The sequence below is a fragment of the Chionomys nivalis genome, chromosome 24 (assembly GCF_950005125.1).
Source record: "Chionomys nivalis chromosome 24, mChiNiv1.1, whole genome shotgun sequence".
Lineage (NCBI taxonomy): Eukaryota > Metazoa > Chordata > Mammalia > Rodentia > Cricetidae > Chionomys > Chionomys nivalis.
Window position 1 is genome coordinate 24,824,462 of NC_080109.1, and position 26,435 is coordinate 24,850,896.

At 45.4% G+C, this 26,435-nt stretch overlaps 1 protein-coding gene across 2 annotated transcripts in view; it reads left to right on the forward strand.

The window, feature by feature from the left end:
- Setd7 (SET domain containing 7, histone lysine methyltransferase) overlaps window positions 1–26,435 on the forward strand; it is a 45,212-nt gene that overhangs the window by 1,407 nt on the left and 17,370 nt on the right. For both annotated transcript variants that reach the window (XM_057756921.1, XM_057756922.1), the window contains 3 exons: window positions 10,027–10,156; window positions 19,736–19,937; window positions 25,800–25,989. In XM_057756921.1, the coding sequence (XP_057612904.1) occupies window positions 10,027–10,156; window positions 19,736–19,937; window positions 25,800–25,989 (522 nt within the window). The remainder of the gene's footprint in view (window positions 1–10,026; window positions 10,157–19,735; window positions 19,938–25,799; window positions 25,990–26,435) is intronic.

A 26,435-nucleotide genomic window follows, 5' to 3' on the forward strand; every position in this document is an offset into this window, starting at 1 on the left:
GGTCCGCGGCCCTGGGAAGAGTCGGCCCCTGCATCCCGACGGGCCACAGCAGCATCCTCCCTGGGAGTTGCGAAGCTGCCCCAGCACCTTGGCCTCGGTCCTTGCGGGGATGGAGGAGGGGAGGGCGCCGGAGGTCAGTCCCTTGAGGCCGGCGACCTCCGCGGAGCAGCCGCGTTTCAGCCACCTCGACTTCCCTCTCCTACCGCCAGCCCTTTCCTGGCTGAGTCGCAGCGTCCCGCGGACACCAGGGCCCTGTCTAGGTGGGTCTCCCATCGCAGCGTACCCAGTTGCACACCACCAGGCACATGGCAGCCCCGGCCGCTCCTCCGAAAAATGATGAAATCATTGCTAGGTAGTGCATACCGCTCCCCACCGGGCTCGAACGCTCGGCACCTCGGAGGCGGCTAGCCCGGGTCGGCGCTGCCCCCGGGCGAACTCAGCCACCCGCTCCCTCCCCCTCCCTGCTTCCGAGCCGGGTGCGGGCTCTCGAGCCTGGAACGAAATTGCTGGGTGACACTTAACTTTCTGAATTCCGAGCTGTTGGCTGCGGGTGATATCACCGCCTGGGTGTCAGGTTTCTCCGCCCTACTCGAGCACCCCTCCCCCGACTTTTGTCGCCACAATGTTTTGCTGAGTTCCTCCGCCTCTTTTTTTCAGCCCCCAACTTCTAAAAGACGCGGTGGGGACGTTATACAATCTCGTTGTTTGTGTCATGAGAGGTTATGATTTTGTAACAATGTACGCTGTAAAACGGTCTCTAGGGTATTTATTATTTATTTTATCCTATCCCCCGATAATGTTCCCGTGATGTTTTGCAAGACCGAATAGTGTTGTTCCCCGATTTGTTAACCGGAGCATCTCAGTAAATAATTTTAAGTCGCTGGTTGAATCTGATTTTGATCTAATTTGTATAAACAGGTTCTGACAAACGATAGAGAATTTAAAAAAAGCGACGGTGTTTCACAACGCATATGGATATGTATTTGTTAGTGCTACATTGGGAGAAATCCCATTCTGATGCGCTCATAAACATAACTGCTTTTCCAGGCTTCTGGAGACTTAGGGTGAGATGAAGTAGAATGATTTTTTGTTTTGAATTCTTGGAAAGGCATCCATTCTAATGTAAGTTGTAAAACTTCTTTCTTCATTTAGTTTTTAAAAAACAGTTTTAAAGTGCATGGTTTTGCTTGGAACTTTAGAAGAGACTAGAAATGTGAATTTGCAGAGCTTCTATTTCTTCACATAAACTCAATGTTGAGGTTTAGTGAGGCCCAGAAGACTCAGCCACAGGAAGCCTTCTTTAACTTTCAAGTTATTGACTTCTTGCACCTTACTGTTAGTTAGGATAGGAAAAGCAGTTCTTAACAAATTGCTAGTGTTGCCCTCATTCCTTTCCTTTTAAAAACTGTCTACTTTTAGTTTTTAATTTATTTTTATTTCATGGGCAATGGTATTTTGTCTGCATGTATGTCTGTGTGAGAATGTCAGATCCCCTGAAACTGGAGCTACAGACAGCTGTGAGCTGCCCTGGGGATGCTGGAAATTGAACCCCCGTCCTCTGGAAGAGCTGCCGAAGCTCTTAGCTTCTAAGCCATCTCTCCAGACCCTCCTCCTTTTTTACTATTTTTATTGTATTGTTGTTGTTGCTTTTTGCTTAAAATTTTAGAAAACAAACCATGGATCATAGATAGTATGCCAGACTAAACCAACTCCCCCCGTGCTGCTGTTTAGAAAATGTACCCTGTTCTCTATGACCCTACCACTGTGAACAAAAACCTGGTGCGGTGGCACACACCTGTGCGTAGAGGTGGAGGCAGGAGGATCAGGAGTTCAAGGTCATCCTCAGCTGCATAGCAAATTCAAAGCAAGCCTGAAATATGCGAGACCCTGTATCAAAATAATAATCTTAAAAGTTTGTTTCCATGTGGATTGTGAGTTATTCCAGTGGATTCAAAACACTGAAATTTCTTTTATTTTTTTTCTCTTCTTCTTCTTCTTCTTCTTCTTCTTCTTCTTCTTCTTCTTCTTCTTCTTCTTCTTCTTCTTCTTCCTCTTCCTCTTCCTCTTCCTCTTCCTCTTCCTCTTCCTCTTCCTCTTCTTCTTCTTCTTCTTCTTCTTCTTTCTTCCCTGGGTTTTTGAAACAGGGTTTCTCTGTGTAACAGCCCTGACTGTCCTGGAACTAACTCCATAGACCAGGGTGGCCTCCAACTCACAGAGATTCACCTGCCTCTGCCTCCCAAGGGCTGGGATTAAATGTGTGTGCCACCACCGCCCAGCTTGAAGTTTCTTTACATAAACAGGGAGGCCTGTTATATAGGATGAGCAGTCAGTGTTACTGTAAATCAGGAGTTCACTTGAGCAAGAAAAGCATGATTAACAACCGTGCTGCAACGACTGACTTAAACCTTGGCATGCCTTGGGCAATCACTCCATTTTACCTAAAAGTAAACAAGTAGAGTAGCTTTCTTGTTTTGCTTTTTGTGGTTTTATTTATTTATTTACTTTGAAACAAGATCTCTGTAGCTTACACTGGCTTCGAACTTTAAACATTCCTCTACCTGAGTGCTAGGATTACAGGTGTGAGCAACTATATCTGAATTTTTAAAAGAACAACAACAACATTTCATTTATTTATTTTGCTGTATGTGTTAGGCAGACAGTATGCCACGGAGCTACATACTCCAGCCCAAAAGTAAATCCTAAGATTTTAAAGTCCTTAGAATGGCCAGGAACAGTGGGACATTCGCTTAGTCCCAGTTACTTGGAAGACTGAGGCAGAGAGCATCACTTGAGGCTGGAAGACTAACAGAGTTAGACCAACAGAGCCTGGACCAATAGTTACATCCTATGTCAAAAAAAAAAAAAAAAAAAAAAAAAAAAAAAAAAAAAAGGAAGGAAAAAAGGAAGAGAAGAGAGCTTGGTGCTTAGGAGCATTTCATTTGCTTTTACAGAGGACCTGGATTTGGCTCCCAGCACCACATGGCAACCCACAACCACCAGTAACTCCATTCCTGTGGGCACCAACACTCACACATATAAGATAAAGTAAATAAGTCAGAAAAGGAAAGAAGCCTTTCGACTCATTCCAGGCTGGGATTTGCAGGGTGCCTGGAGCAAGTGTGTGCTTGCAGGAGGACACTGCTTCCTTGGCCTTTCTTCAGACATTCTTGGCCTTGGCACTTTGCACTGCTCTTTACTTGAAGTCTAACGCACATCTCTGAACTGGTATAAACAGCTGTGAGCGTTTCCTTACCAAAACTAGTCTGGGTACCTTGCTGCTTCGACACCAGCTACTCAGCTCTGCACACACGCCGTCTTCCCGCCAGTTCCCTTGTCGCAGCTATTATTAACATCCTCTCTGTAATTGTTAGCTTTTATTGTGTGCAGCTATTGTGTGCAGATAATGTCTAGGCTAAGTGCTTCTCAGACATTATCCATCCAGTCTTAGGAGTCGGGTACTACATTGTCCTCATTTTACAGAGAAACTTAAGTTAAAAACACCTGTCAAAGAAGGGAGACAGGCTAGACTTGAGACGTTCCTTTGTCAATTGCCACTGTTCTTTCTAAGCCTGCCTATCTACATTTATTCCTTCTTTTCTTTCTTTCCCAACAATGTCTCGCTCTGTATTTTATAGCCCAGGCTAGCCTAGAATTCATTATGTAGCCCAGGCTGACCTGAAACTCACTACGTAACCCAGTTCTCCTGCCTCAGCTTCCTGAATGCAGAATGACAGCTTGAACCGCCATACCCAGATACATCTTCTTATCTTTTTAAGGCATTTCCCTTTAAAATTATTTTTTTGCTTAGATTCATTTATTTTATGTATATGAATGTTTTGCTTTCATGTACTTGAACATTGTGTGTCTCCTGGGACTAGCATTGTGGACATCTGTGAACCATCATGTAGGTACTAGGAATTGAACCCCAGGTCTTTGCAAGAACCGCTCATGCGCGCGTGCACATGCGAACACACACACCACACACCCTGAGGCCCACAATTCCTTGCAGCCTAGAGAAGCAGATAGTACAAGACTTCCCTGAAGAGGTGGCGGAATTGAGCTGAGAGCGGAGTTTGGTGAGTGAAGGTGAACAGTGTGGAATTGTCTGGCCCATCCAGAAAATATTCTTTGGCTCTGGCTGAAACAAGGGGCTGAAAAGAAGAGATGACACCCATGGGAGAGCTGGGGGAAGGAAGCTGGGTCATAGACTGAGAGCCTAGGCTGTGGGTTGAAACCACGGCTGTGGAGCCGGGAATGACAGGGTCGGAGTGCTACTGGGAAGTTCGGCTGTCTGATGCGTTAGGCAGTCGGAGGGCTAGAGCAGTAGCTGAGGCCATCACCTTCAGGGTCTTGCGGTATCAGATGTGCAGTTATGAAAGTAGAAAAAAAGAAGAAAAGCCTGGAAATTCATAAGACACACTGAGGGAACGTGCTCAAGATGGGAAAATATCAGAGGCCTCAGAACAAGGAACTCAAGTGAAAGCCAGTAGTTCCACATTCTACTGTCCCAACCACCTCCAAACAGTAAGGATACTTACTGTCCCTTACTGTCCGATCTGCCTGACTCTTACATGTGTGTGCCCGGGACAGTGTGCTGTGCTCTGACTGTACCTATTCCGTGTGGGCCACATGAAAACTGTGATCCTCACCCGCTGACATTTGGGTTCCTGTGCCTCTCCCAGGGTTCCTGTGCCTCTCCCAGGGTTCCTGTGCCTCTCCCAGGGTTCCTGTGCCTCTCCCAGCCACTGTGGCTACAGCAGGAAGAAATCACGCTCCTTGCATCCATGAGTTTGCCTTTTCTTAAATGATTTTTGTGGAGGGAGAGGAGGAGGTGTTTTGTCAGCAAATCCAGGGGTGTGCATAGGTCAGGAGCTCTTGTTCTGAGGAAAATAATCACACTGTCAGATTTCTGTGAGTAACTGGGAGACGGCCAGGGACCCATCTCCGATCCACAGCCAGTTTCGTAACAAACTAATCTTATCAAGTTAAGAAAAATACCTCTGCTCAGAGGTAACTTCAGGGGGGGGAGATTTTTAGCTTTCTATTTGTTTGGTAGATAAACATATTTAAAACAAAATGGGAAAAAAAATTAGGCACATTACTTTTTCTTTTCTCCGGCTATCATTCAGTCTGTCTGTGGACAGATCCCGGGTGGCTTGCTTGCTGGGACTGTTATGAGCACAAAGCGGTCATTCCAGTGAACTCAGCCTGTTGTTTGGGCCTGGTGCCCACCTTCTGTGTAGTGGGAACTGGCCTGGAAGGTGGTTGGCTGACTCCACGCATTCTGTAGTCTTCAGCAAAGACCAGAGTTTCCACACTGAGTTAGGCAACTCAGGCAAGGGATAGGAATTTGCAACCAGGATATGATGCGGAGAATCTTGGCAATTCTCTGCAGCCTGCCCACAAAACCTCCTTCACTTCTCTATAAGGAGCCTGGCATTGCTGGTGGTTTCCTTGTTTCTTTGTTTCTTTGTTTGTTTGTTTTTAGAGATTTTTTTTAAGTTGAAAAGCTATATAAGAAAAAACAAAATCACAGTACACTATTTGCTCAATAGCGCCCAGTCACTTACATGATCATAAAACTTGAAACATTGATTTTTTTAAAAACATATATTTTCTTTTCATCATACTTGGTGCTGGATTGTAAGAGTATTTCATACAAGTATGTATTGAACTTTGGCTATATTGCCCCATACTCTCCTGCCCCCCACTTAATCTCCTTTGTCCCCCTAAACAGCTTCTCTTTCCCTTTCTTTTTAAATTACTATTATTTATGTGTCTACTGGTGCCCTGGAAGGGCTCGAGAGGGTTTGGGATTCCCTGGAGCAGGAGTTGCAGGCATTCCTAAGCAGACCAATGAGGTGCTAGAACACCGTCCTCGGGATAGAACAGAAAGCCCTTTAACTGCCCAGCCGTAGCTGTAGCTCTTAGAGCTAGATCATTCTGCCATCAGAGAGGAGAAAGAGCAACCAGTTTGCCTTTCTCTAGACAGAAAGCAAATTGGTGGGTTTGAGGCGGAGGCTTTTTTTTTTAGAGTGGTCTGCAGTCTCTTGCAGGTCCCACCTGGTGTTGTGAGGTTGAAAAGAGGCGACAAGAAAGCATTTAGCCCAGGCCCACAAGCAAGGAGCTTTGCTGTTGTTTTCTTCTCTGGAGGCCGGCAGCTAAGGCTGTGATACCACAGAACCTTGTCGCAGCAGCATTCACAGGAGAATAGTGCCAAGATCTCACACAGCACTAATACTCAGTGCCACCAGGACTGTAACAACCTAATCTGTCCCCTAGCCTTTTCTGCTCTGCAGTCCTTTTGTTGTTATTGTTTTGACTGGGGCTGTCTGTTCCGTTCCGTTCTGTTCTGTTGTGTTTTGTGTTAGAGACAGAATGTTATGCAGCCTAGGCTGGCCTTAAACTTGCTATGTGCCTGGGGGCCACCCTTGAACTCCTAATCCCGGCAGGAAGATTGCAAGCTTTCAGGGCGAAGCCCAGCTTTTGGCTTTGCTGATGTTGTACACTGCCCAGAAAGCTACAATAGGTGTGGAAGTTTCGGATGCTTCTCTAGTTTCTAATTCTTATTATTGCATGGCACCTAAGAATGAAAAAAGCAAAACAAAACCAAGTCAAGAAGGAAATCCTGCTGAGGTCTGACAGATTTCAGAACTTGCATACGCAGCCAGACTAGCAGAGACTGGCCACCCATTCAGACAGACATCTTCTAAATGCACAAGGTCACCTGAGAAGTGACTGTCACACAGCAGTTCTCTGGGATAACATGAAGGAGGTCCTGCAGAGGGGTCCACGTGGAGCAGGTGTGAGATGCCCGCGCCCTCTCACCTGGAGTCGGAACTGCCCTCGGCCAGCCTCCGTTACACAACACCTTCCATTTTGCTTTAGAGTCTGAGTTCAGTGCAGAAGGTGACACACCTTCAGTGTTTGATGCAGAAATAGGACGAGGGAGGAAGGCGCACAGGAAGGATTACACCGGCCTCTTTCCCCGCAGTGTTCATGTTTATCATAGCATTTCTCTTGATCTCAAGTAGAAAAACAATTTTACTAACAACCGCTGTTTAACGTCTGAAGTGTGCGAACCTTTTTCCATTGTGGGAGTGTCTCCGGCCCATCAGTAATTACTCCCCTGAGAGACTAACCTAATTATTCTGATATCTCCACCTAAATCAAAAGTAGGACACTAAATTCATAGGAATGTTAATGGCTACATTTAATTGATTTCAATGTTTCATAAGAGAAGCCTTTTAGTTCTACATTGAGTGTTTTTTTATTAAAAGAGAAAAAAGGTAAATTTGCTCTGTTTTAATGAAAGAATATCACCAGTAGGTAGTTAGAAAAGAGTTCTCCAAATTATCCACATGACTCAGGTGTCAGAATTACATCACGTCATTCAATTTTTCTACCAGAAGAAAGTAATTTTGGACCAGATCCCTGTTGATCATGGATTTTCTGAGCCTTGTAGAAAAAGGTTGTGTTTAAAGAAGGGAAATAACCTGTCCGTGGTGTATTTACGTAGCCCTATAGGACTGTCTGTGGTGTATTTACCTAGCCCTATAGGACTGTCTGTGGTGTATTTATGTAGCCCCATAGGACTGTCTGTGGTGTATTTAAATAGCCCCATAGGACTGTCTGTGGTGTATTTAAATAGGCCTATAGGACTGTCTGTGGTGTATTTACCTAGCCCTATAGGACTGTCTGTGGTGTATTTATGTAGCCCTATAGGACTGTCTGTGGTGTATTTCCATATAGCCACATAGGGTCTGGAGAGATGGCTCATGTAAGAACACTGCCTGCTCTCGTAGAGGACCTCGGTTAGGTTCCCAGCGCTCACATGATGGCTCACCACCTGTGACTCCAGCTCCAGGGCATCCAATGGCCTCTTCTGGCCTCTGAAGGCAGGACCCTTCATGTGTATGGTGCACATAAACCCAACCAGGCACAGACATAAGTAAGCAAATACATAATAGCATGCACTATTGTACTATGTTCTAAGAAACTCATCCCATGTAGAGTCAGGTAGAACGAGGAAACATTGTATTTTGTTGCTATTATTTTATGTGTCAGTAGTCAATAATAAAAAGAATATTTGATTTCATTGTAGCTACTGCTTCCTTTACGACTTCTATTCTCTTTCAAATTTTTATCTTTCCTTGCGGGAGGATTATTTGTGATCTCAGACATGCTATATAAGCACTCTACCACTAAGTTCTATCCTTAGTCTGGTACTCTATCATCTTAAAATAAAAGTTTTAGGAGATTAAAGCATTCATTGTGGCGGCCAGTGTTCTGTGTTTACACCAGTGAGCCATCTGGAAGCCACGTTCACGTATTTAATATCCCTGCATTGCACGGTGTTCCATATTCCCACCCATGATCCAGGTCGTTAACCCAAGGGAAAAGACAGCAGAGTAATTGCTGTCTTTATTTTCATTTCTGCAAAATCTATTCACCCAGATGATGGGGGGGGGCGCTAATGAGGGGTTCATGGGGTCTGCTAAACACGGAGGTGATAACAAAGAACCTAGACACTGACTCCAGATTTGGGCTTTAGGCTGTGTGGTCTAACCAGAAAGCACCAGGAAGTCAAATGTGAGTGTCAGACTGTTCCTGGGGCCCAAGACCACTATTTCAGTGGCAATATGGACATCTGAATCTCCATTTAAAACAGAAGCCCTCTGACACATAGGGAGGATGGAAGGCTACCGTTAAACATTCACAGCTGAGATGATTTTCTAGCGTAGAGCACTTAGGGTTAGCTTAAGTTTAAGTTTAGAAGGACTCTTGGTCGAGAAGATTTAAATATTAGGGCAGTTTTTGACACGTGACTCTCTCCTTTGTTATCCGAATGTAAGATTAAAAAAAAAATGGTGTGTCCAGACTGTACTGGTGCTCATTAACATACTCTAGGGTAACATAAAATCAGATTGCATGTTTGCAACATATAAGATCTGCAGAGTAGGGGCTGGAGCAATGGCTCAGTGGTTAAGAGCACCGGCTACTCTTCCAGAGGACCTGGGTTCAATTCTTCAGTTCCTAGCACCCACATGGCAGCTCACAACTCTCTGTAACTTAAGTGCCAGAGGATCCCACACCTTCACACTAATGCATATAAAATAAAGTGAAATAATTAAAAAAAAAAAAAAAGAACTGCACTGTAGTGGATGTGACAATAAGATTGTAACAGTACCGTCTGAGCCACCCTTCAGGTGAATATGAGAAGCTGGGATGTTCATCCCAAACATAGGTACTATGGGGAAGCTTGGGAAGTGGGAACCAGTGCTGTAGATGGCCCCACTGATGAGAAAACCCAGTTCCAGAGAAAAGGCAAGCCAGCCTGTCCTCAAACGAGTCCAGGCCTTCCTGTGTGGACTGGCCAGTTCATGAAGTATACAAAACCTCAACTTCTGCCTGCTGAGTCCTTCCAAGACACAGAAGCAAGGGCTGAAGCAAGGGCTCAGCAGTTAAGAGCATGTGCTATTCTTTTTTAAAAAAATTATTATGTGGGCTGGAGAGATGGCACAGAGGGTAAGAGCACTGGCTGCTCTCCCAGAGGTCCTGAGTTCAATTCCCAGCAACCACATGGTGGCTCACAATCATCTGTAATGTAATGAGACCTGGTGCCTTCCTTGCCAGCAGTATATTGTATGCTTAATAAATAAATAAATCTTTTAAAAAAAATTATTATGTGTATCGTGTTCTGGGTACCAGATCTCATTATAGATGGGTGTGAGCCATCATGTGGTTGCTGGGAATTGAACGCAGGACCTCCGGAACAGCAGTCAGTTTTCTTAACCTCTGAGCCATCTCTCCAGCCCCACATGTGCTATTCTTGCAAATGACTGAAGTTCAGCTCCCAGCACCTATGCTGAGCAGCTCACAACCATCTGTAAGTCCAGATGCATAGGGACCTAGGCCCTCTTCGGGCCTCCACACAAAGAAGGGGCACCTTCGGCAGCTCTGAGCTGACAGTGGTTGCGTCGTGTGGCTGGTGTTAAGGTGTGGCCTGTGCTTCTCTCTCCCCAGGGCACCTGGACGATGATGGGTTACCCCATGGATTCTGCACCGTCACCTACTCCTCCACAGACAGATTTGAGGGCAACTTTGTGCACGGAGAAAAGAACGGACGTGGGAAGTTCTTCTTCTTTGACGGCAGGTAGCCCTCGCCTGTCTGTTTTGTTTGGGGTTGGGGGGAGGTCTCCCAATTATTTCAAAAGAAGGAATGATTCAAATGCATGAATTCAATTAAAAGTTTGTGGACACCTCATGCAGAAGATGAGTGAGAGTAACCCCAAAATGTAGGCAAGGCTTTGGTGGCCAGAAATGACAGTGGTGGCTATACGGAAGTCAGTCTAAGGTGTGCTGAGCCTGGCATGTGTCTGTCCAGTGATGTTCTGCTAAGTCAGATTCAGGGGGTCAGATTCAGGGGGACCCATTTGCACAAATACAGTTCAAAAGCTGTAACATAGCTCAATGACATCACACAAGTGGGAAAGCAAGAACTGACACCCCAGGTTGTCCTCTGACCTCCACATGTCCCATGGCCCACACTCACACACACCCGTGTGCACAGGCACACACATCATATATGCACACATACTCACACATCATATATGCATGTACAATATCCACTGGATACCTGATCCCAGGGTCTCTTTCAAGGTGTTGGCATCAGTGGCTCCTCTTTCAGAAGCTTCTGTCTAGAAAATAATTCCCCTGCTCCACTTCCATGACAATTTAACCAAAGCTCTCTTACTGGAAAATGTCAATTATTCCTTTACTCTGAGTCAAGCTACTTGGTTGTATTTAGTTGTATGTAGCTTTACAGACCTGGTGTACAAGAACATTAATGAGCTCATTTGGGCTAGACCGAGCATTTGAACCAGTGTGCCAAAAATGCACTCCTTATTATCCACAAGAAACTTAGTAGGCAGGTAGGGACCAAGATTCCTTTCAGATGGCACTCGGTCTGGAGCATGACAGCAGATGCGTATGGTCCTGAGGATACTGTGGAAGCGTTTGTTTGGTACTGAGAATGCTCTGTTATCTGCACCTCTGACTGTAATCTCTAATCTCGATGTGCAGTACAGTTTAACTGTTCTCTGTTCCACCAAAATGTGTAAAACTAGAGCCAGAACTTGTCACTAGCCTAGAACTGGGAGAAGGAAAACAAACAAACCAACAAACCATTGGCATCTACTTTCAGGCTGTGGAATGGGAATATTAGGGAGTTGGGTGGTCCAAGGCCCAAGATGAAAGTGAGGTAGTTTATTATATGTATGGTTATCCTTGGTATTGGGGGACCAAGGGCCTCATGATGCTGAGCGTCCTACCGCCAAACTTTGTTGCCTGCTCTTTCAATGCTGTTCCAAGTTGTCTGGCTGTCCTCACACCTGCTGTCCTCCTGCCTCTCCTGTAGAGTGCTGAGGTCACCAGCGTGTGCAATAGAACCCAGAGTGTAAATATTTATTGTCAGTGCTTTTCCTGGATGTGCCAACTGGTTTTCAAAGTATTTGCTATGCTTTTATTTTTCTATACCTAAGTCATTTTTCTTTTGTGTGTGCGCATATGTATGATATGTGTGCATCTGTATGTTTATATCTGTGTGTGTGTATATGTGTAAGTATATATGATATGTGTGTATATATGTGTATTATGTGTGTGTATGTGTGCGCACACTCGTGGAGGATAAAAAAGGTTCATTGTTGTTCCTCGTTGCCATGAATCTTGAATTATCCTTTTTTATTGCATTAATTGACTTATTGGGAGGGGCTAGACATGTCACAGTGTGTGGAGGTCAGAGGACAGCTTGCAAGAGTTGGTTCTCTCTTTTTACCATGTGGGTGCCAGAGGTGAAGCTTGGTGGCAAGCTCTTTACCTGCTGAGCCATCCAGAAGGCCACATCTTGGTGTGTGCTTTGTGTTTCTTTGTTTGTTTTGAGACAGGGTCTCTCCCTGACTTGAAACTCGCCAAGTAGGCTAGATAGAGATTACAAACCCACGTCATCATACTTGGCTTTGTTTTTTAAGTGGGTTCTAAGGGACAAAGGCACAGCCTCATGTTTGCAAAGCAGGCAGCTTGTCACCTGAGCTCCAGCCTCCCAGAGCCAGTTTCTGACATTGGCTTCCTGTACTGATGTGTCCTGATGAGAAGGACCCTACGGGCTGAGGGCCGATGAGCACAGCTGACATTTCCCAGGTTCTTACAAGGTGCTTGATTGCATCTCAGAGAAGCTGGGGTGGAATTGAACTTTTGAAATCATGTATTCCAGCCGCTCATGTGAGACAAAATCCTTTCTGTGTTCCTGACCATCTTCAGGCTTTTGTTGAAACCACGGTCAGCAAGCAAATACATTTGGATTTACAATTCCATGTTTATGAAGAAACTAAGGCTTGGGGAGGCTGAGTAACTTTCCCAGAGTCCCCTAGGTAGTAAGAGTAGAGTTGAGGTGAATTCATTTCTATATTTTCTTTCTTTTTTTTTTTTTTTTTTTTTGAGGGAGGGGTTCGAGACAGGGTTTTTCTGTAGCTTTGGAGCCTGTCCTGGAACTACCTCCCGTAGACCAGATTGGCCTTGAACTCACAGAGATCTGCCTGTCTCTGCTGGGATTACAGGCGTGTGCCAACACTACCCAGCCATTTCTACATTTCCTCCCTCCCTCCCTCCCTCCCTCCCTCCCTCCCTCTCTCCCTCTCTCTCTCTCTCTTTCTGTCTTTCTTTCTTTCTTTCTTTCTTTCTTTCTTTCTTTCTTTCTTTCTTTCTTTCTTTCTTTACCCCTGAGGCAGGGTCTCATGTAGCCCAGGCTGGCCTCACACTCACTATGTAGCTGAGCATGATCTTGAACTCCTGATCTTCCTTCCTCTATCTCCCAAGTTCTGAGGTTACAGATGTGAAACACTAAATTCATTTCATAGGCAACTGGTTTTTTTTTCTCACTACTTCTGCCACTGCATTCTCACCAGAAGTGAGAAAATAGTAATAGGTCTGCTTCCTTTTTCCGGTGCTTTCTTTGTTTTGTTTCTTTCTTTTCGAGAATGGGTTTCTCTGTGTAGCCCTGACTGTCCTGGAACTCACTCTGTAGACCAGGCTGGCCTCAAACTCATATTTCTTTGTTTTCTTTAAAGTCACTTCTTAGCTATTTTTTGTTTATTTGTTTGTTTCTTTGGTTAGTTGTTTGTTTTCCAAGACAGGGTTTCTCTGTGTAAAGCCGTGCTGTCCTGGAACTAGCTCTTGTAGACCAGACTGGCTTTGAACTCACAGAGATCCACCTGCCTCTGTCTCCCGAGCGCTGGGATTAAGGAAAGGTGTGTGCCGCCTCCATCTGGCCGGCTTCTTTTCTAAAGGTGCGTTAGCTCTTGCTAGGAGCCAGGTAGGTTGATGGAAGGTGTTCCTGGAGGGTCATTTGGTAGCGGCCTCCCCAAACTCCTGTTTTCTCATTTGCAGGATGGGGTGAGAAAAACTACAAAGACCTTGGAAGGCATAACACATCTGCCAAGTGCCCGGGGAGGGGGTAGATGGAGATGGTGACTAACCTAACCCTGATGTCACTCCACTCTTTGTTGATTACAGTGGCCTAGAAGACTGCTTGCTAGGGAAAACATCAAAGTGTCAAATGTCTTAATGGTGCTACAGTCACACGACCATCAACTACTCCTAAAGGTGTGGTTCTCCCATTCCCCTGTCCCAACCCCATCAGCAAGCAAGCACTTAGCACCAGGCACCAACCAGTGTTCACACATTCCAGTTCAGTTCTGATGATGTTTACCTGAGGTGTGTTCACCTCTCATAGTTCTGGGGGGTTGAGAGCTTTGAGATCAAAAGCTTAGATTGGAGTCTGGTGGGGACCAGCTTCCTGGCTTACAGATGGCTGCTTATCTTGTCACGGGCTAGAGAAGGAAGCCAGAGAAAGCAACCCCCCTTGTGTCTTTTATACGGGCAGTAAATGCACTCAGGAGGGCTCTGACTTCATAACCTAATACCTCCCTCAACACCTCACCTCTTAGGACCACCCCATTGGGAAATAAGGTTTCAATGTACAGATTTTCCAGGGACCTAAACATTCAGTCCATAGCCGTACATTTTTTTAGGGTTTCCTCTTAAAGAAGAGAACAAAATTGTGCTAATTGCTGTTATTTTGGGTCTTTGTGATCATCAGATTCTCTAGACTCACACATTCTCTGTGAAAGGATTAAAAACAAAGACAGGAGCGACTTTGAAGGTGCCCGGCACACGGGCAGGCGAACTGCAGGAGGAGCTACGCTTTGCTTGCCCATCCCACCCTGAAGGCTGAAGGTGTTAGCTGGAAGTCGCTTTAGCAGATGGGTTAGGGCTCCTTCGCCTTTCTCCACTTGCAGTATTAGCTAATAATACAGCCACATGGAAGAGTTCCTAGAACCATGTTTTCGAACTAAGCCGCAATTTGATTTGTTAGAGATGAGACTTGAATGTAGAATCTGATTCACTTTCAAGTCTCTTTCTCGACTCATGCTGACGAGGACAAAAATACCAGCAGGTGTGTCCAGCCTTTTGTATTGGACACAGTGTTCCAGTATAAAAAGTTGGACACACCTGCTAGTATTTTTTTTTTGTAGTTTCTTTCTTTTTTAATTGAGCTATACATTTTTCTCTGCTCCCCTCCCTTCCTTCCCTCTCCTCTCCTCCCCTTTCCTATGACCCCCACGCTCCCAATTTACTCAGGAGATCTTGTCTTTTTCTCCTTCCTCTGTAGAACCATGTATGTCTCCCTTAGGGTCCTCTTTGTTGTCTAGTTTCTATTGGCTTGGGATACAGTGTTATTAGCTACAAAGTTCAGACTTGAAAAACACAAGATAATAGAGTTACTAGAAGAAAAAAAAAATCGCCAAAAAAAATCTTAAGTTTTAACCAAGCTCAAGATTTAGTGTTGGCCACATTTATAGCTACCCCACAAGCTACAGGTTGGGCACACCTGTTAGAGAAAAGAAACAACAGTTAGGTCCAGAGATGGAAAGGGCAGAAACTCCTCAGTCTCCAAACTATGAAGAAAAGCTAAACTTCCCAAATACTTTTGTGTATTCGACACTATAGAGGCGACTTCCAAATGAAAATACGGTAATGTTTAAATAAAATGCAGGTGTGTCAGTTGGGGTGAGCAACTGCTCAATTTCTCCTCTAAGTTCTAGTTCCTAGTTTAATTGTTTTTGGAAACTTAGCACCTCGTAAAATAAAAAGGCTTGGCCTGGCGGTGGTGGTGCATGCCTTTAATCCCAGCACTCAGGAAGCAGCGGCAGGCGGATCTCTATGAGTTTGAGGCCAGTCTGGTTTATAGAGCGAGTTCCAGGACATCAAAGCTACACAGAGAAACCCTGTCTCAAAAAAGTAAAAAATAAAAATAAAATGTTGAAAAAATAAAAAGGCCTGTATATGTGAGGAGTAAGAAATGTAGTTAGGCTGATGTTTTCATTTCTCCTAAGTTTTCCAGTTGTTTGCTTCAGATACCATTGCCAGAAAAACCAAACAATCCAGTGCCCATTGTGGTCGTTTCTTAGTATCATCTAAGTCTGTCAGCAGGTTAAAAGGAAACATGGATTAAGAACATTAAAACTGGGCCTAGAGAAATGACCTCCTGGTTAAACACTTGCTGCTTTTTCAGAACACCCACGTTAGATGGCTTACAACCACCTGTAACCCCAGGTCCAAGAGACCTGACACCCTCTTCTGACACACACAAAAAGAGAGAAAGAAAGTTGAAACAGCAGGCGCCATTAGTGGGGGCCTATGTCTACAGTTCCAGCACTTGGGAGGTAGAGGCAGGAGAAGCAAGCATTCACACTCAACCTTAGCTACACGTTGAGTTCAAGGCCAGCCTGAGTACGTGAGGCCTTGAACAGCAGTGAAATACAGAGCTGAGCATAGTTTTCTAAGCTTGTAACCCAACACCAAGGAAGAAAAGAGGGGTCCTGAGCTTGAAGCTAGTCTGGACTACACAGTGAGACCCTGTGACCAAGAGAGGCCGGGAGGACAAGGAAAAGAAAGACGATGGGGAGGGAGAATGGAAATGTGAGATGTTTACATAAAAAAGTCAAACAAATACTTTGGATAAGAATACTGAAACTCTATACTTTCTGTAGCTTAGTGATACTTAAGTTTGTTTGGTTTGTTACAATGAACACATTGCTTTTTATTTTTAATATAAAAGGTATCTATTCCTTCCTTCTTCCATTCAATGGGTCACTCATAAATTACTGCAGAAAGAGAAACAGCTTTCTTACATCCCTGAAAAGGTAGCTTTTCGGGGTCTGGAATTTAGGCTAGCTGTAGCGCCCTTTGCTACCCGGCCTTCAGAAACTGCGCTCACTGTGCACAGTAAGCCAGCTGTGCAGAGGAAAAGACTGTCTCTCTTGAGAGGGAAGTGAGAATCCGCTCCCAGGCCAAGGGGCGAGGACAAACCATTGGCCACTGTTGGGGCTGAGATCAAAACAAGATGACTCAGTGGAGCTGGGTGTAGAGGCCCCTCCCTTAGCCCCAGCACTCAGGCAGGCAGATCTCTGTGAGCTGGAGGCCAGGCTGGTCAGTATAGTGAGTTTCAGGACAGTCAGGGCTATACAAAGAAGCCCTGTATGGGGGAAAACCAAACAGAAAGATGACTCAGGGGTAGAAGCATCTGCCTGATGATCTGAGCTCAGCAGTGGAAGGAAAAACTGATCCCCAAAGGTTGGTCCCTCCCACCTCCGTGAGCAAGCCCTGGCATGCGTGAACTTACACTCACAAAAACATTTGCAAGCCTGTGCTGTTGTTTTTAACTTGTCTGAGAGACCTGCGACTTTTAGATTTGATCATGAATCTGAGTGGTATTGGAAGGTATGTCTGTTGGGACAACACCCAAGTATACACAGGAACGTTCTGAACGCTACTGACAATCTAAAGTCAAACAGGTTGGCAGAACTAGCAAATAAAAACATTTAGAACACTGGTTAAATTAAAACCTCAGACAACAACGACAAAGCGTGTTTTTATATTTATATCTTATATTCAATATTTGAGATATGCACCGGCTGAAGTTTATAACCTGTCTAAAATCCAGGCTTCCCTGAACACCTTGTGTCTTTTTTCAGGGTATGGAGTTCAAAACAGGGTTTCTCTGTATAGCCTTGGCTGTCCTGAAACTCACTTCATAGACCACGCTGGTCTCAAACTCACAGAGATCTGCCTGCCTCTGCCTCTTTGCCGCTCTGCTTCTCTCTCAGCCTCTCTCTCTGCTTCTGCCTCCACCTCCCAAATTCTGGGATTAAAGGCACGCACCACCACCTTCTGGCCCCATCTTGTACCTGACCTGACAATCCCTCCCAGAAACGAAGAGATAGATGGCTGAACCGCTGCACACAGCAGCCGGCCCGTTGATTAGCGCTCCTTCTCCAAGCCAACTCTTTGTTAATTATGTGAATCTAATGACAGTCGAATCTCATTGATTCAGCTTCACCGACTTAGAGTTTTGATTAGTTATGCAAAAGCTATGTGAAAGTATACTTTATTCCATTCATGAATTTAATAAGCCTATTTGTCATTAATAACGCAAACAAACGGGAAGGAGAACTATTTATCTCCTTGGGAGGCCACAGATAGTGTCATTACAATGAAATGAGACGCTGTCACAGTTCAGGCTGTGCGTTTCATTTTAATAATTACAAATCGTTCTCAATCATAAGACGAGACGTCACGAGACAGAGAGTCAGGGACAGGTTGCCCAGACCCTGTGCCTCGCTCTGCATTCTCCCTGCCCTGGAACATGGTGTGTGCTTATCTTACCTAGCTCAGAACGTGGTGTGTGCTTGGCCTACTTAACCCAGTACACAGTGTATGCTTGTTCCAGTAGAAGGGATGTGTTTATTCTCCCTACCCCGTACGGACTGTGTGCTGTCCTGCACGGCCTCTTGAGCAGTGTGTGCTTGCTCGGCAGTGATGTTGTGCTGGATTATTCTGTGCACCATGCAGGCTAGAGCCCCACATGATGCTCACGACATAGAGTGCATACCTTAAATGCTTACTAGCGAAATCTGGGACTAAAAGCCAGGTGTTAAACCATCTTTGTTTCTGAATAGCTAGTATTTATCTTTTTGATCTTTAAATTACATTTGTTTATTGTGTGTATATGTGTTTTGGGTAGGGAGGTGGAGGCTTGCGTGTGGACATCGGCGTACAGCTTGCCTCTGTTGGTCCTCTCCTTCCAGGGAATCAAACTCAGATCCTCAGGTTTAGCAGCAAGTGCCTTTACCCTCTGAGCTGCAGTGTTAATGCTCACATTTAAAATTTTAAAAATGCTTTGAGCTGCCCTTCCGTTTATTCCAAATGGTATTTTTGGTAAACTTCCTTCCATTGCATAAGGATATTGGACAGAAAATGTATTTCTGAACTTCCAAATGTGTTTTCTGAGGACAGCGGTGGTAAAATCACTTTGAGTGTACTTTCTTCTGGTCTAGCCGTGGGGCTCGGGCTTTGTCAGGCTGCTAACGGGGTGACCAGGGTTGAGCCTGCAATCTCCCTCCTTTACCCCACCGATCCTTTATGTCCATGATCGCGCACATGAACACATGTGTACAGTTGAGTGTCACACGCACGACTCCATGAGCGGCATATACCACAAAAGCCCTGCAAGATTAGCGTGTAACCTAGATATGGACCCAGCTATAGCATCTAGAGTTGTGTGTGCATACTTGTGTTGTTCATACAGTGATAAAATCTTCTAATAACACATTTTCCAGAGCCTGTCCCTGTCATTGAGGGATACATGACCGTATAACACAAAAATAAGCCGGGCGGTGGTGGTGCATGCCTTTAATCCCAGCACTTGGGAGGCAGAGGCAGGCGGATCTCTGTGAGTTCGAGACCAGCCTGGTCTACAAGAGCTAGTTCCAGGACAGGCTCCAAAACCACAGAGAAACCCTGTCTCGAAAAACCAAAATAAAAAATAATAATAATAACATAAAAATAAGGCCTCATCAGTCTTCCAGAGGGATCAAAGGCGAGTCTGTTGATTGGGTGCCAGTTACCACTGCTACTGTAGAATGAAATATTAGTGACTTGAAAGTATGATAACCATTTGCACAAGCTACCCCACACTTGTGTGATTGGAGAGCTCCGTATGCAAGCCATCTAAGAACTGCACAAGTTCCCCACTGTTAGAGTGTAACCGTGGGAATGCTGGTGCCCCAGAGTAAGCTGGGCATCTGCCTGGCCATGGACACACAGGTAGCTGAGACTTGTTCTCAGCTCAACATGGGGCTTTCTTCTTCTCTCTTTCCTTTAGCAAGGAAAAAAAAAGATTCACAGGAATCAGGAGATTATGGGTCAAAGCTTGCTCAAACCCGGGGGCCTTGGGCATGCTAAGTAAATGCTCTACCAACCACTAGTCACCTCTGCCTTTTCCCAAGCCATCCATCTATGGGCATTCCAGATGTTGTCTTAGATACATGAAAACAGAGCTGGGCATGTGGACTCTTGGACCTGATTCTTTCTTTATTTTAAGATGATTCGGTGGGTAAAGGTGCCTACCACCAAGCCTCACAACCTGAGTTTGATCCCTGTCACCCACACAGTGGAAAGAAGGAACCAGCAACCATGAGATGCCCTTTACCCACCGCATGTATGAGAGAGAGAGAGAGAGAGAGAGAGAGAGAGAGAGAGAGAGAGAGAGAGAGAGAGAGAGAGAGAGCTGTAGTGCTGTGTAATCTGACTGTTTCTGTTCTTCCTTGCCTCCCAGTACCCTGGAGGGATATTACGTGGATGACGCCCTGCAGGGCCAGGGTGTATACACCTATGAGGATGGAGGTGTTCTCCAAGGCACATATGTGGATGGAGAGCTGAACGGACCAGCCCAGGAGTATGACACCGACGGGAGGCTCATCTTCAAGGGACAATACAAAGACAACATTCGACATGGAGTGTGCTGGATCCATTACCCGGTAAGCTGGCGCCTGTTGGCTCTGAGAGAACCGAGCTCGTTTTAAGACAATGTTTTGACTCCTCGTGATAAACAGTACAATGTATCTGCTATGAAGTCAGGGATCAGCCGCTATTGAGCTATTGACGAGAGTGTCTGAGGCCCACCTGCCTGCTGTTGCTCGCTATGACTTAGATGACTAGGCCTGAGGTTGCTATTAATTATTCTTCTGAGTCATACTGAGTAGTCCAGAGTGTTTATTCAGCACTGGAACAAACTAGCTTTATTGTACCATTTCTAAAGTAAAAAAAATAAGTTGCTTTTAATTCCTTTGGCATGTAGAAAGAAGTAGTGGGGTAATTTCGTCATTGAAATGCCTATAAGGGATGGCTGGGCGTAGTGACATGCCTTTAGTCCCAGAACATAGTGAGCTCCAGGACAGCCAGAAGTATGTAGAGAGACTGTGTGTCAAAATGGGGGGGATGAGAAGAAAAAATAAATTCATATAGGGGGAGAGACAGGCTTTCACTGTGTAATCTGGCTGACCTCAAATGCACTCTGTAGTCCAGGTTGTCCTCAAACTCATAGAAATCCTCCTGCCTCTGCCTCCAAGCGCTGATATTAAAGGCATGCGCCTTCTCTCCCAGTTGTTGCTTAGTTTTATACGTGAGACTGAATCCTTTTTGGAGTCTCTACAGCACTGCAGCTTGGTTTTTACAGCCCTCTCGCTATGACGAAGCATCATGGACTGCACTGCTTACATTAAGATGATTTAACTGAACTTGCCTTTATGTGTTTGGTAACTAACTGTGTTGGTTCTGAGTGAACTGCAGCAAATAGAAATGGCAAAGCCCATGATTTGGAATTAATAACTTTTGTTTGCATTTCAAATATCCCATCTGTTGTTGATGAGTTTGAAAACCATGTTTTGAAAAATAGACCGTAAGATATACTTTGTTTACTATTTTATCACGCCCAGAGCTTAACTGAAAATACCTTTCTGCTTACTCTGAGTTATTAGTAAGAGCAGGCTAGATGGAGTCGTGCTTGCCTGGAATCCCAGCATTTAGGAATGGAGGCAAGGGGATCAGAAGTTCAAGGTCAGCCTCAATGACAGACAGAGTTTGAGGTCTGCCTGGGCTACAAAGTAAAACTTTGTCCCACAAAAAGCACATTATTACATGTAAACCAAGAGAAGTGGTCCTCAGTGAATGCACTTACACGTTGTTACATTTATTTATGTGTTGTTTGTGTGTGCATGACGTGGGGGGATGCATGTGTCATGCATATGTATGGCAGCCATGTGAGGGCAATTTCTAGAATCCATTCTCTTTCCCACCTTCACATAGGTTCCAGGGCTTGAGCTCAGGCTTGTGCAGCAAGCACCTTTACCCCGCATCCCCTTCCTGAATCATCTCACTAGCTAACATTACTATTCTTTTTTAAAAAACAGCATACATAGTGTTTATGTATTTTTTTATACTTTTACTTTATTGTTTTAAGATTCATTTACTTCTTTTAGCTATTCGAGTACTCTATCTGCATGAATGACTTAATGCCAGAAGAGGGCATCAGATCCCTAGATGTTGTGAGCCACCATGTGGGTGCTGGGAATCGAACTTAGGTCCTCTGGAAGAGCAGCCAATGCTTTTAACTGCTGAGTCGTCTCTCCAGCCCCCACATTCTTGTTCTTTTGGGGAGAGGGGTTATAGAGTTTATTTAGTGGGTTATGGAAGGGAAGGAGGAGAGGGAGAGGGAAGGGGAAGAGAGAGAGAAGGGGAGAGAGAGAGAGGCAGCAGCCCCCTCTTCAGAAGACAGACAGGAAGAGCCACATTATTATTCTTTAGAAACTGTTTAAGTGGCTGAAAAGATGGCTCATCAGATAAGAGCACTTGCTATGAGTATAAGGACCTGAGTTCAAATCCTCAGAAACCAAGTAAAAAGCCTGGCTTGGTCACTTATGCCCCCCCAATGCTCTCACTGAGGATCTCTGGGGCTGGCACACCTCCAAGTTCAGTGAGACCCTGCCTCAAGGGAATAAAGCAGACAGAGCAGGATATCCAACATCGTCTAAGTATAATTGTTGTTGTTGTTGTTGTTTTATTTTTTGAGAAAGGGTTTTTCTACATAGTTCTGTCTGTCCTGGAGCTCAATGTGTAGACCAGCCTGGCCCCTGCCTTCCTAGTGCTATGATTAAAGGCACACACAATGGTGCCCAGCCAAGTCAATTGTGTTTTTAATCCGTTGAACTTGACACTGTTTATGCACCTGTGGTCCCAGCTGCTAGGAGTTTTGAAGTTTGAGGCTGGGGAAATGGCTCAGCAGTTAGGAGCTGCTGCTGTTTTATCATGAGGATTGGAGTTTGGATCTCAACATCCACAGTGGGAGCTCTAGAGAAGCAACACCTCTCTCTCTCTCTCTCTCTCTCTCTCTCTCTCTCTCTCTCTCTCTCTCTCTCACACACACACACCATATACACATGCACAAAGAATTTTAAAAAGAAACTGTGTTCTAAGGGAAGAATGTGGTTAATCTCTGTCTAAGACTTGCACAAACATTTAGGTCTCCGCTTGATCGGCTCTGATCCACAGACATTGTTTGGGGACTGTCTAGGTAGAAGCAGACAAGCAGATGAACAGGTGCCAAGGTACCTACAGTTCTAACACTGAGAGTGGGCTTCCTGCGTGGCCAGGCGGAGCTCCACGACGCTGGGGAGCTACTGACATTTGAGAGAGACTTGTCAGGAGAATGAGTGGAGCCCCGTGTAGGCAGAGGATGGGAGAGAGACGAAACAGGAATTCCCAGCGACTCCCACTCCCTGTCATTTCACTTCTGACTAGGATCAACTGAAGTCCTCTGATGAGATCGAAGGTACACTGAGACCATTTCCTGCCTTCATCTCACTGGGTGGAGCCAAATTTTGAAACCCAAATGTACAATAACTGTTTTTAGAGGATCTTTTGTGTTCTTGACAATTTTATAAACATGTATCCATCATATGCACCTCCAACTCAGCTTCCCAATCCCCCCAGACGCCCCCAACATGTCAGTTCCCACCTTTATGTTCTTTTCTCATTTTTTTATAGTCCCCTGAGTACAATTAGTACTACAGGCACACGGGCGGGGACCAGTCACTAGAGCGTGGACCACCCATCAGCCACTATAGCAACATTTCTCCCTGTGGTCTTATTAAATACCAAGAGAAGATCCTGGCGTGGGAAGGAAGCATTGGGAAATGGCTAGCTTCCAGAACAGTCGATGGCGCCTGCTTCAAGTGTGGTATCTGATGACAGTGGAAGAGGAAGATGGCACCCCTCTGCTCTCTGGAGTCCGAATCAATACGGAAACAGGCATTAGTGTCAGAGACTGAATTGCCGGTTTTCATTGCAATAACTTCAGATTAGAGGCATGGTGTGAACCCAAAGCCACAACAGGCTTCTCGGTCCCTTCTGCTGTGGAAGAAGGGGCTTCTCTTGAGGGACATGGGCCTTCCTGGAATTGACAGGGCAGTGCCTAGGACCCAGGGGAGGGTAAGTGAAAAGGGAGACTAGACACTCCAAGCAGCCTTTATCTTGTTAATCCCCACCCAACAGAGAATTGCAGTGACTACTCCTTCGGACAGGGGTGCCAGTGGGCAGACCGAGGCCATGGCCTCCACCCGATGCTTTTTGATAGAGTAGTTGGGCAGTATTTGTAACAGGCTAGAACAAGAGAAGGGAAAACAGAACCATTCTTCCTAGTGTACTTATAGGATCACTCTAGGAACTAAAGATACAAAAGTTTTGCTGTGGATGTTTTGGTTTTTGAGACAGTCTTCTGTAGCCCAGGCTGGCCTCGGATTCTCTGTGTACCTGAGGATGACCCTGAACCTCTGATCCCCCTGCCTCTGCCTCCTAAGTGCTAGGGTTACAGATGCCACCACCACGTCCAGATCGTGCAGTGCTGAGATCCAAACCAGGGTGCGGTGCGTGCTAGCTGAGCTCTCTACCGAGAGACATCACCTGCGATCCCGCTAAGTAAGCCCTTTTGTTTGGTTTGATTTTTAACTTCCAATGCATCTTTTTTCTTTTTTCAATTTAAAAGACTCATAACTCCCTTTGAAAACCAAAGGATTTCTATTTTGTCAGTCCAAAGAAATAAACTTTTGAGGGAAAAGGTGAGGCCCGAAACACAGACTGTGGCTTCAAATAAGCATAATGTGGGCGTCTGTTAGCTATGGCACGTAAGAGGCACGCGTGCTCCAACGCGCTGAGCCTCAGCGGCACCCCAAAGGCAGATCGCACAGAAAGATCACACGTTAGTAAGAATTAACTTCAGAAGGACGACGAGCAACGAATGTCACCCTACTGTGCTTCCTGCCAGTGAAAAATGACGCTGTGTGTTTTTCTTCAAAAGTTCTGAAATTTACTTTAACTGATCATTTCTCCCCATGAAAGAACGGCTAGACCGGGGTGAGCTGAGCAAATCGTGTAGGTCACGCCGCTTATTCCCACCTCAGTAAGCAGCACGGAGGGTTAACCTGCAACAAGCAGCCGTTCCCAGATACTTGAGCTGAGGACATCAGCCAAGCTATCCGAGAGGCCATGCTATCAAATTGTTTAGCAAGCGTACAAAGGACGTAGATGGATGAGTTATGCAGTCAAGATTTCCATGAGAGGGAACCATCCCTTGCATCCTAAATGAAATTAACACTAATGCTGCAGTAGCCTAGTTCAACTGAAAAAATGTCTAAGAGGTGGCTTTGTGGGTAAAGCTCCTGCCACTGAGCCTGGCAACATGATAGGTCCCTTGGGATCCACGCAGTAGAAGGAGAGAAATGGCTTCTCTGCAAGTTGTTCTCTGACCTCCACACACGCACCGTGTCACATGCTCACCCATGCAGTTACATGCACGTATACAGGAGCACACACATACAACGTGTGTGTGTGTGTGTGTGTGTGTGTGTGTGTGTGTGTAGTTGGTTACCTGCTGTGACCCTGGCCCTTACCAGGACATAGAATTACTCTGGTGCGGGTCCTATGGAATGAAGCAAAGCAGGCCCTTCTCCTGGAAGGAGGCTGGGGAGTCACAGATGAAGAACAGAAGAAAGAACTGATGTGGAAGAGACAAGGTCTTTTGTTTAGCCCTTAGAAAATACAGACAATTCTATTTTTACTTGAGTAGGTCAAACTAATTCTTAAGTATGCTTAAGGGCATACGGATTTAGTTCAGAGGTAGAGTATTTAGCATGTCCAGTCCTACAAGGTCCTGGGCTCTGGGTTCACCCCAGTGCTGTAAAAAGGGGGGGGGAATACATTTTAACTGAAGTTGTTTGTTTGTTTGTCTGTTTGTTTGTTTTGAGGCAACATCTCTTTATGTGTCCTGGCTGTCCTGGATAGATCAGGATTTTCTCAAACTCACAGATATCAGAGATCTGCCTGTCTCTGCCTCCCTAGTGTTGAGAGTACAGGTGTGTGCTGTAATATATATTTATAATATAGTTACGCTGTAATATATTTCCCTTAACATATTACAGGTGTGTGCTTAATTATATCTCCCTTAAATGTTTGCAAGCGTGTTTTGAGTGTAACGTGTTTGTTTCTTAAATAACACACCAAGCTAGAGTACCCGTAACTGAGTACACTTCAGTCTCCTACTCTAAAGGAGGCATGCATGTCCCTGAGCATAGAACATTCCAGAAGTGTATCTATATGTGACCATGGGACTATCTGCAGAGGCATGAAGAGCTCTGACTCCTGTCAGAAGCTCTAGGTTCTTACACTGTTATTATCAGTGTTGGTGTTCTTAAGGTTGGGGCAGTGAGTGCAGAAAAGAAACTTTCTGAACTCAGGCCCTACAGATGGACACTTTGTATAATACACTGGGCTTTGGTTTCTCCCACCAGGATGGAGGCAGCCTGGTCGGGGAAGTCAATGAAGATGGGGAGATGACTGGAGAGAAGATAGCCTATGTCTACCCTGATCAGAGGACAGCGCTCTACGGAAAGTTTATTGATGGAGAGATGCTCGAAGGGAAACTGGCCACCCTCACGGCCACAGAAGAAGGGAGGCCACACTTTGAAGTGACATCTGGAAGTAAGTTGTCCAGTGGGGGGCAGGTTGAAGAAGTTTTTGGTGGTGGTGGTGGTGGTTTTGGTTTTTTGTTTTGATTTGGTTTTTTGGGGACAGGATTCTCTGTGTAACCCAGGCTGTCCTGGAATTCACTATGGACCAGACTAGCCTCTGACTCACAGAGACCCACCTGCCTCGGCTCCCGAATGCTGGGATTAAAGGTGTGCACCACCATTGCCCTACAAAGAAGTTTCTTTTCTTCTCTGGGGAGCCCACTTTAACGAATGTCAGTCAGTTTTTCTTACTCACACACACACACAAAAGCAGGCTCCTCAGTCCGTCCCTGTTTATGACAGCAGCCACATGTCTGCTGCACCACGAGGTTTGGCTGGTCTAGGCTGGTCTGTGTCTTACGCTGGGGCCTAGTCTGAAGGCATCGAGACCACTTTAGGCAATGTTTTCTCACAGTG